The 12,405-nt window shown below is 18.6% G+C and overlaps 1 protein-coding gene across 1 annotated transcript; it reads right to left on the minus strand.

Moving 5' to 3' along the window:
* Positions 1-728: 728 nt before the first annotated feature.
* Positions 729-10,310, minus strand: LOC100872893 (endocuticle structural glycoprotein SgAbd-1). Its single transcript, XM_003695034.3, has 3 exons — positions 10,118-10,310; positions 7,092-7,225; positions 729-2,127 (listed from the first exon to the last, which is right to left on the minus strand). The coding sequence occupies exons 1-3, from the start codon at positions 10,127-10,129 to the stop codon at positions 1,860-1,862; spliced, it is 414 nt and encodes a 137-aa protein (XP_003695082.1). The 5' UTR covers positions 10,130-10,310; the 3' UTR covers positions 729-1,859.
* Between the last annotated feature and the right edge of the window lie 2,095 nt (positions 10,311-12,405).

Raw genomic sequence — 12,405 nt, forward strand, 5'->3', positions numbered from 1 at the left:
CAAACAAAACCAGAAAATTTCATATTATTTGCATTTTTAAAATTTCGTTTATTCTTTTCAAAAAATACATTGAAACTTAAAAAAGTTTTTTTAATAATATTAGTTCACCAATATAGAAACTGCATGAACAGTATATAATTATTTTATTTATGAAAATCTACACTATTTTTAAAAATAATAAATAAATTATATTATGTTCTATCACAACAAAATAAATGAAAATATAAAATATTGTTACTGAATTTTTTTATTAAAAAATGATTTAAATAAAAATTTCATTATTTTTAAATCTTTTGAATTCTTACATGCATTATTGTAAAAACATATAATAGTAAAAGTAAAATATACAGATAATAATAGATAATAAATGTAAAAAATTTATCGATTAATTAATTATTAATCGATTGATTATATTAAGGAAAAATTGATTTATTGTCTGGGCATTACAAGAAAAAAAAATTTTTTAATTATAAGAATAATCAAATTTAAATTATTAAATTAAAACAAAAATATAGTTATCAAATTAAAATAAACATTCTTATGGAAAAAATTGAACTATGAATTACTACTATACTATATAATAGATGTAATGATTTACGACTTAAAATTACATATTTTTTTCAATAAATAAATTATGTTAAATAAAATACATCTATATTTATTTATTTTTCATAACTTCTTTTAATATTTTTTAATATTAATGGGTAAATTATATAATAAACAAATAATTGTGATATTCATATTAATATATTTATACATACATAATATACATTATAATAAAATATGAGATATAGCAAAGTATAAAATAATATTCAGTATTTATGTATCCTTCTCTTTTTTTCATTTCATTATTTTTTCATTGCACATTTGTTGGTATATATATATATATAAAAAATATTATACTTACAAAAGTAACTTTCACTATGTGCAAAAAAAAAAAATATGTAAAAAATAATGTAATGTAAATAAAATTGAAGGATATGAAAAATATATGTTTATTAAAATTAGTAATAGTCTTCTCGTATTAGGATTTATAAAGCAACATATTATAATATATGGTTTTTGTGGCAGGCATTTAAATAAAGTCAATATGATCAGTAGATTAAAACCATATCAGACAATACAACATAGAAATAGAAAAGATATTTGAATCGATTTATAATTTTATAATATTATATTTTCAAGTATTTTTTGAAGTACAAGATTTTATAAAATTCCACAAAATCATAAATTCTCATAATTTTTTACTTGAATATTAAAGTTTAATAAACGCTCATAAAAACGCTTGTGATTTACAATGTGAATCTATAAAAAATCTTTTAGATAGCATAGAACACAATTTTTCTAGAACATAATATTTTTAAATATTACTGTTTTAATTATAAAATATATGATTATTTTTACAAATATTTTAAAAATATTACATTAAAAATTATTTGTTCCGAATTTACTAAGATAATATAAATTTATCATGTCATAATTTTTTACATTAAATTTTATTATATTATAATATATATATAATAATAATCAACTATTTAGAAGAAATCTATACATACAAACTATTTTCCGTTTGTATTTCATAACTGTAAAATATATATAATTTTCAAATATAAAAAAATATTTTACAACATAAAATTTAAAATTTTGCATAAAAAATTAAATAAAATAATACTAAAAATATTATGTAAAAATTGTTGAGAATGAATTTATATGAATTACAGCATATCTTGTACATTTGATTATCAGAGATCTATGATCTCTTAAGGTTTCGAAAATCTTTTTATATATCTATGTTATACTATTCCAATTTATGTCACTAGAGCTTTCTTAGACAGTTAAAACATGCTTTACGTTCATCATCAGTATCTTCTATAAGGTTCTTCTTCTTCAGGATGAGCTGCATTATGAGCCAAAGCACGTTGTATCGCTACTGGTATCGGTGGTGGTGTTGGTAAATGAGCACCATTTGGTAGAAAACCATTTTCGTCAGCAGTATAAGTAAGCAAAATCGGTGTGCCATCCGGGGCGGTGTAACTGAATTGTCCTCGAACTGATTCAATTTGATTCGGTCCAATAAATTTGGGTGTACCTTGTTCTGCTACAGATATGCCATTTTCTGTATCGTAACTATAACAATATACGTAAGCGCAAGAAATATTAGTCTTATATAATGTTATATAATTTCAGGATGACTTTTTATTTGAAATGAAAATAGTATTACAAATAGAATAGCTACAATTCATGAACATCATTTTAACTTTTATTCTAACTTTTTTTTTGTATTTTCTCATAGTATTTAATGAATAAAGATTAAAATCAGTATAAATTGTTATAATTTCATTTTTATAAAAGAGCAGGATTTTGTTTGGAGGACTATTATCAGATTAGAAAATACAAAAAAAAATTTTTTTAAATTGAAATAAAATAAATGAAAGAACAAATATTGATTTTAAATAAAATAAGAAATAAATTAATTTAAAATAAAAATATTTATAAATAAATTCTATAATTTTATTTGAAAAATAAATTATTTTCAAGTAATTTATTTATCAGATATTTTATTATTTTAAGTAATAATAAAAATCAAACAAAATTTATATAAGAAACATAGATTTCATATTAAAATTCAAGAATATTGATATTCAGGTAGAATTAGAATAAAATTGTACATGAAATAAGAGGATAAATATCTATCAAATAAAATAATCATAATATAACATTAAAATAAATATCTAAATAACATTATTTAGATGTTTTCACTCACAATATCTACTAAACTATTGATAACGTATAAAAATATTTTAAATGAAAATTGAATGATTTCAAATCGTATACAATTTGATATAAATAATTTTTTTGCAAATAAAAATATAGAGAATATAAATGAAAAACAATTTACTACTTTTTTCAAATTGTATTTTTTATTATACTATTGAGTACAAATCAACATTTCTTATAAAGTTTTCATATAATATAAAACTATTTAATTCAAAAAATATTTTGATTTGAATATTGTATAAAGTCATGTTCTTAAAATTGATGTTCAAATATGTCTTTAGATATAAAGATTTTACCTTATTTCTAAATAATCTATTAATCTTCTTAACATTTTTACAATTTGTTAATATTTTTGAATAATTTTATTCTCAAATTAATAAATCTTGTATATTTTTAATATATATTTTATATATATTATTAAGACGATCTTGATATTCAAAAATTCATTAGAATCATCTCTTTCTATTCAATTTCATATTGGAAAAAACAAATTATAACTGCATTATTGGAATAAACCAAACTGAAAGATAATAATAAACGAGTATATTAGTGTGTTGAAATCACATTCATAATTTCGTATAATAAATTTTTACATTTTTACATTTTTAAATTCTAAAAAATGTTATTTCTAAATGATAGATCATTTAATTAAAATAGGATAATTCTATTAAGATTGAATATTTGAACATCAAGAGTATTAAGAAGGATATAACTTTATACAATATTCAAATCAAAATATCTTTAATAGTTTAAATAATATAAAAAGATGGACTTACTAAATTACTGATTATAAATGATTTAATTGTACTGTGTTGATGATCATGCAGTGAAAGGAATGATATATTGATCAGACAGCACATTGCCTTCGTGTGTATATTTTGATAATGTTTTAGCTATATATTATCTAATCATTTTAATATTACGTGCAAATTTATTGAGTTATAAATGAGTCCATAAAGAAACAGTATAGTAAATTGAATTTTCAAGTAAATTTAAGAATTTTAAATTAATTAATTGACTAAATTAGATTGGTTTCTAATTTCATATTGATTTTAACATATCGTTTACTTTTATTTCAAATATATATTATTTATCATCTATTTGTTAAAAAAATTTTATATTATTTATTTGTTTTTTGTCAATAACTATTTTTTTATTTTTTAAGATTAATAAATATTTAAGAACGTTTATTATAGATCAAGTTATATTTTTATAAACTTATAGCAGTTTATAAGCTTTTTAATTAATTCTATCTTATTGATTGCATAGATTATATTGTCTACCTAATCTAATAAAGATCATAAACAATCGAATTGTTTATATTTTATTAAATTCGTGATAAAATTAAACTTGAAAATAATTTTTAAAAATATGTGAGATACAAATATATCTAGTATTGAACAATGGAATATAAATACTTCTAATAATATTAAAATGTTTATAGGATATAAATATACTTAATATTAATCATTGAGATATAAATAATACATCTAAACATGGATTAAACATATAAAATTTCATATATTCATTTTATCTTATTCCATTTTTCATTCATTATTATTCTTGAAATCATTGGAATCATATTAAAATATGAAATATATACAATCATATTTACAACAAATTTTTCCATAATGAATCTATCTTTTAATTATTTTTTAAAGAATTTATATTAATCAAATTACTTGTATTATATTAATTAAATTACTAATGTAGTATTATTAATGTAATGTTATTAGATATAAATTTAACAATAATAGAATTAAAAATAAAAATAAAATTTAATTCAAAAATAATGAAATTTAACAATTGTTATTTTATGATTTTATGAATTTGCATTCTATGTGTTGAGAGTATACATACATTAATAGATATATACAGCATGACTTACAAGTAAATCGATAAAACTTAACTAATAATTTTTGAAATGTTTTCAAAAAGCTTTTCTTTACGAAAATTTTCATTTCAACTTTATTAATGCCAATCGTCGGATTCATTAGACATAGTTGCTACGAGTTGCCAGTGGCAATTATCATCGTAGCGTGATAATTCTCCGAACTGTATAATTGGCCACTGTTTTTAATAACTCATTAATAAAATCGAGAAGGAAACAAAGAAAAAAGTTATTTGAAATCATTATTAATCATTTAACAACATTTTAAAAAGTTTTGTATAATATTTATTTTACGTCCATGAATATTTTTTAAAAATATAAATACTTTCACGAATCAGTATATGATTAATGATATAATGATTCGTAATCAATTATTAAAAATTTTGTGTTCATGCAATAATTGATAAAATATTATCATTTTGTTTTCTGAAAGTACCATCTCCATAAAATATAAGATAAACTAGTTGCCTGATTCCTTAAACATTATATGTCATAGGAGGGGCCAAGTTTTAGGCACGATCTTCAGGTCTTTATATACAGTAGCAAGTAGGTAGATAGGTAGGTAGGTCGATCGTAATTATTCTATTGTGTAATGTATTATTGCTAACTGCGCAGCCGACTAACACGAATGATTAACATCAATGCTAATTATATATCTTTTCACAGCTGAATATCCTGTGAGTTCTTTTCTTTCTTTCTCACTCCTTTATGTATTTACGCTTCCGTACTCTCAATTTTAAATTTGTGTTTGTCTGTATATCACGGTTAACGGAATAAGCTAGAAAATAGCTGACATTGGCAAATTTTTAATAACCAGGAATATTGATAAATATAAATGTTTGTAAGTTAAATTTCAATATATATTCAAAAAAATGAAAGAGTACACATATACACTATAATTTAAATTAAAAAAATAATGTCTTTATTTAATATAAAAATATTTAATAATCAAATATTTTATATAACATGAATGTTATAATATATAAAAATTCTTTGATAAATAAAAATAAATAAAAATATAAAAATTTTTTCTATATTTTGTACAATTTTTACATTTTTCACGATTTTTAATATCATGCTAATACTTGATTTAACGTTTTATATTATTGGAATTATTTGAATCATTAGATGAAGATTTCTATTAATTTTATACTTTATATTTTTATTTCGATCTTATGCCTTTACTTATTAATCAAATGAAAAATCTCAATAGATATTCTATTGAAGATATTTTCTATTCTTGTATTCATTATTTCACAATTCTTTCAATGTTTTTATTAAATAATATTTTATTTATCAGTAATGATAATAAATTTAGTATTTCTAAATATATGTAATAATTCTTAAATATAAAAGAAAATTAACTAAAGATAGTATGCTGTAAAAGCAAATAATGTTATAATAATTAAATGTATCAATAACGATGTTTTAATAAATATTAATATTTAATTAAATATTAAAATTTGATAAGATATAAATATACATATAAATATTTTTATAAAATATAATGCGATTTCAATAATTGATTGAGAATTTTATTTATTAAAAAAAATACTATATTTATAATAAACATTATAAATATATAAAATTTATAAAGTAATTAAAAATTTTTTTATGAGCAGTTTATAAATTCGATCTTATGTTAGAAATGAATTTAATCTTAAATGTTAGACTTGTTCGTGTTAGATTTAAAATTTATTTTTTATCAAGATTGAAGGAAATCAAGCGTGATAGAAAGCTAAATTACTATATACAAAAAAAAAATATATCATTTTATATAAAAATATTACATCAAATACATAATTTTTATAAGAAAATATATGATAAAGTTAAATTATTAATAACATTAAATAAAATTTCTTTTTAATTAAACTACAATACAATTTAACAAATTGCTAAGATAAGATTTATACATTTACGTAATAACTTCATGATATTCAAATTTTAAAATACATATAAAAAGAAATATATATATATTATATTGAATATAATATAATAATAATGTAAGCAAAAATTTTTATAATATTTTTAAAAATACAATTTTTATAATTCTTCATTTAATATTATTATCATTTTTATATGATAATATATTTTGTTGAAAATATTATTACAATAATGTAAATATTATATATATTTCATTGAAAAGAAAAAAGATATTTAAAACTAATGAATAAAAAGTGTTAATAAATCATTGAAGTAAAAAATGAGAAAAATCAAAATTAAAGTTAGTACACATTATCAAGTATAAAGCAATGCAAAAAATATTAAAAATTCGAAACGAAGAATGATACGAACGAATGACAATGTATTTTTAAGACTGACAATGAGACTCTTCAAGCGTGTCGAGATTGCTTTTGAGGAAATGTACTCGACAACGCTTATCGCTCTCGAAGTTCAGGACTATGTGGAAGGACGATCTCACCTGTAGGAGTATGATCCATCCGGAGAAGAATTTTGTGTCTGTCGTAGTATGGCGAAACGTCGACCATAATAATCAGGGTTGTACGGGTATCTGTTATATTGTGCACAAACCATCGTTGCAAATCCTAAGAAAATCTGAGAAACAAGAATTCATTTATTATTTATTATTATTCAAATAAATAACATAATTTTTATTAAAATCTTTTAGATGTTTTAGTCTTATAGATTATAAATGAACATATTAATCATTCATATTATTTTTTTTTCTTAAATGATTCATTATTAAGTAATTTCTATATAAATTTTTTTTTCACAATTATGATATTGAATACATTGAATAAAATATCTTTATCGATTATGTAATTTGTTACATTATGTTTTTTTATAATATAATGTAATGAAACTTATGATGTTTATTTCAAACGGAATAATATAATTTCAATATTATTTTATTTTTTTCTTAAAGATTTTAAAATTTTTTTTGAATAAAAAAAAAGATAACTTTAATATAAGTAAAAATAAAAAAAAATTATGATTCAAAAATATGATTGATAGATAATAGTATAGTAATAATATAATACTATATAGTATAAATATATTATATTATTAATACATCCACATATAATACATAATATATATTATATAGTAATATTAGTAAAATATATTTAAATATATAGTAAAATACTATATAATATTTTAATTAATAATCTTATATATATAATATTTGAATTACTAAACAAATATGGCATAAAGTGACTATCGTTAAAGATAAACGAAAAAAAAAAACAGTTATAAAGTTATTCTCTCTTTTTTTCTTTATTATATTATTGTTAGAAAAAAACAAACAGGACTACGTTGCAATTATGATATATATAAAAAAAATTACTATAAAAATAATAGATTTTGCTATATTTCATTTTAATATTTTATAATTTTAATATTAATTTAATGCAGATGATTTTTAAAGATATTACAAAAATTTTCTAAAAGATTTGTTTTTTTTTAAATGTTTTATTTTAACTTAATAAGAAAAAATCTCTTATAGCTTAAAAATTAAAAAATTAAAACTTTTAATAGTTTTATCAGCATATTTATTCTATAATAAATGATAAATGAAAAACAAAAAAACAAAGATCCGGAAATGTTTCATTAAAAATTTTTAACAAAAATATAAAATATTAAGTATAATAAATAAAATTTTAATGGAACGTATTTTATATAAATAATTCATAAATTAGGATTCCATTTATTAAATAAATTTAAGTAAATATATATGTATATATTGAAAAAATATATTAATTTTAAAATAATATTTATTTAAGAGATAAAAATTGTTCAGATATGTAATTTATTATTATAATAGAAATATGTAACAAAAAAATGGAAAGAATATTCTTCATTTTATGTTAGAATTTAATGTATAATAATTAATAATAATATATACGTATAGTTATTTATACATATCTATGTTTCTTTAATTAATTTTGCTCTTTACAAAATAACATAGCTGTTTAAATGCAGTTGCCAAGTTACAAAGAAGGGCTAATGGAATAAGTCGTAAGTGGGTAGATAGCTATGTAAGTTATGAATAATTATATGCAATTATATGATGTGTTGCATATTTTAGTATTGTCTTCTTTATCTATCTATCTATGATTATAATTGTATTATATTAATAGTATGTTACATTATATTATATGTATATGTATATAATAGATATTTAGATATTTAGAATAATATTAAAATATTATTATTTATTTATTATTATGGATAAAATTTATTATTATATAATATATAATCATTAAATGTTGTATATATGTATAAGTGTTGTATATAAGTATTTATATTTTCTTTTCATTCATTTAAAGGGGTAAAAGTAATAAAAAGTAATTAAATTTTCTTGGCAGAAAATATATTCTGTAAATTTCTGTTTGCTTCTTAATTAAATTTAATAAATAATTATAGTTTCTTGTAATATTCTTTATATAATATTTTTTTTTTGATGACAAATTAACTCGTAATTATTAACTTATCAGTAGACTATGGATATTTATGCAAAATAAAATTTTTATGAGTATGACTAAAAAAATGAAATTTCAATAAAAATTTGTACTCATATGTATATTTAATTTATGGATAAAATTAATAATATAATCAAATTGTATTGTAAAATTATAACTTTATACTTGCAAGATACATAGAAATAATTAACTAAATCATATAATTGATTATATATGAAAAAATATATAATACATGTATAATAATGTACATGTATAATATGTCAATAATAATAAAACAAAACTAATATATTTACTAATATGTGTTTGAATTAAGACTTTATGCAAAATATTATAAAACAAATGAGATATATTTAATATATTTTAGTATATTTTAAATTTTTTATTGATTAAATATTTTAAAATTTCTATTAGAATCAAAAACTAAAATTGCAAGATTTATTTTAAAAGAATAAATTTTGATGTAGATAAAAATAAATTAAAGTATTGTATTGTTTATTTCTATTAAAAATAATATTATATATTTTGTAGTATATGGTGAACTTCTTAAGATTATAATAAGATTTTTTAATAATTTTGTTTAGTAATTTTTCTCAATTTTATTAATATTAAGCATACATTTATATTAAAGAAATTAAAATAATTCCAAGGAAGAAAAGTGTTAAATATAAATATAGCAAAATTAAAAAAAGAAATAAATAAATAAAATTAAAAAAATATCTTAATTATTATTATATATTCAATATATTATGCATTAAGATAATATACTATTAATGATGTATAAAAAATATGATGATGTAATAATTAAATTTATTATATATATTAATATTAATTAATAATAATACATATTAAATTAATAATAATATATCTTATAGAACAGTTATATATAATTATATAATCGCTTAAAAATATTTAAAAAATGTGGATTATGTATTTATTAATTAAGTATGAATTAACATGATTACTTTAAATATAAAAAGATGGAATTAAAATAAGATATTATACTCACAAGAATCTTCATAATGACTGCGCGATAGTAAAGCGTCAAAATCCTGGATCAATCACAAAGCCACTTGGCATTACACGATTTGTAAAAAAATAATATTCGATCACGGCCCACTTTGATTTTCTAAGAGACACGTGACAAGAGTTAGTTCTATCTGGTAGTGCTTAGAAGTATGGAATCAGATGGATCACGATGAGGTTTTATAGTCGCCACAGTACTATGCTTCTACTTCCTTCCCGCCCCGCCATTCTTTCAAATAGGTTGAAGGGGAGAGAATATATTTTAACTATTTCTATAATTTATAACCAGAATATTAATTGTATCTTTAATGAATATCATTCACTTAAAAATATATATATATATATATATATATATATATATATATATATATATATATATATATATATACATACATGTGTTTAATTGAATTATTACATTTTGTAACAAAATAGTATTTCTAAATGAAATATATATATATGATAAAGTATTTTAAATATGACTTGATGAATAATTTAATGAATAATTTGATAGTATAAATTTGATATAAATTTTGTAATTTTTATGGATTGATTATTTGTCAATATAATATATTAATATACATACCTATATATCTTATATTTATGGAATATAAATATATATAAAAAAATATGAATTATATATAATATTTTTTAATATTTCTCATAATATTCTTTTGAATTAACATTTGTTCACTGAATTAATTATAATCACATGTAGAATTTTATTATGAAAATAAAAAAATCATATTATTATATATATATTTATATAACGATTTATTATCATTATATCATTTTATGCTTGTTTTAAAATTATTTTCATAATTAAAATTTTTATTTATTTTTATTTATTTCTTTAATCACATGATTATACAAAATATTTATTTCCATTAATAATTTATTATTATCATTAAATTGTTTAATTATTTTATTTTCTTTAAGGAATTGTGAATTTTGAAATAATTTCTTTTTTTTTATCATTTTCATTTTATTTTAATATATATATATATATTGTAATCATATTTTGTAATATATTTAGATATTATTAGAATTGTTATATTGAAATTTTATTTTTCAAACTCTATTCATAAATTATTTATTTTGATACTGAAGATTTAAAATCTTTTAATAATATGAGTTTTAAAATTAATATATTGTAATAAAAAATTCCTATTATTAAAAAAAAAAAGGATAAAGAAGACTTGAATATGATTATGATAAATATTTAAAATAAAATTATTAAAAGGAAAAGTTTAAACTTGAAGAAAATATACCATAAAGAAATATCCATAAATTTACTATAGAACATATAAATATTTTTTATTTTTCCTAATTAATGATTTACGTATAAATGGAATTTAATTGTAAAAGAGATTATTATTTACATTTTAATAAATTATTTTGATTATTGTTTATATTTGTGCGTAAATGTACATACATATTTAATTTGGCATCTGCATATCATTAATTAAATTCAGAAAATTTCAAAAAATTAGTATCTTAAATACCAAATTAATTTAAAAGAAAGTTTTGTAAGAAAATATCAGAAGAAATATCAATTAAGGAATTAATACGGAAATAATAAATAAAAAGGAAAATTTTATTCAAAATTAAAAAATAAATTGTTTTTTATTTTTAGATGTTTGAAGTAGATATTAACTTAATATACATTATACATAAGTATAAAATTGATATAATGTATATGTAATATATATATATATATTTTATATAAATATATATATTATATTCATATATGTATAAATATAATAATAAGCATAATCATACATTTAAGATATTTAATTAGGTATTTATATAATTAAAGAATGAAATATTTTGTAAATTATAATTATATATAATATAGATATATAGATAATACAACATAATTTCAAGAGTTTAATGGCACTCTTTTCTATTTGACATTCGATAGTTGTTTCTTGTTAACATTTGTTCACATTTAAGAGTTTTTTTTTTTTTTTCGTATATCATCAGTTACAGCGATATAAACTCTTTAACTCTTCTTATTCAACTAATAACAATTATTCACGATGCAGGAGCGAAGTGAAGCTTCTAACAGGATGGTACGCAGCCGTCAAATAGGCGTTATTAAATCGACCACTTTACAATGTCTAGCAAGATACGGACCGGAGCGACCTCGGTACAGGATTCAGATCGCCGGATTTGCCACGGATCATCACAGGGCGTATTCCTTTCACTGGTTGCCTGTTACGAGCAGGATGCACGATGCAACGATTCGCTGCACAGCATCGGTGATCCTTG

This window comes from Apis florea, unplaced genomic scaffold, assembly GCF_048593485.1.
Source record: "Apis florea isolate Af1SG1 unplaced genomic scaffold, ASM4859348v1 contig_1794_pilon, whole genome shotgun sequence".
NCBI lineage: Eukaryota > Metazoa > Arthropoda > Insecta > Hymenoptera > Apidae > Apis > Apis florea.

Bases quoted from the DNA above. Each gene is read 5' to 3' on its own strand.
- LOC100872893 (XM_003695034.3), bottom strand. The intron at 2,128-7,091 runs GTGAGATCGTCC...ATATTGTTATAG, and splicing joins GATGGATCATACTCCTACAG to TTACGATACAGAAAATGGCA.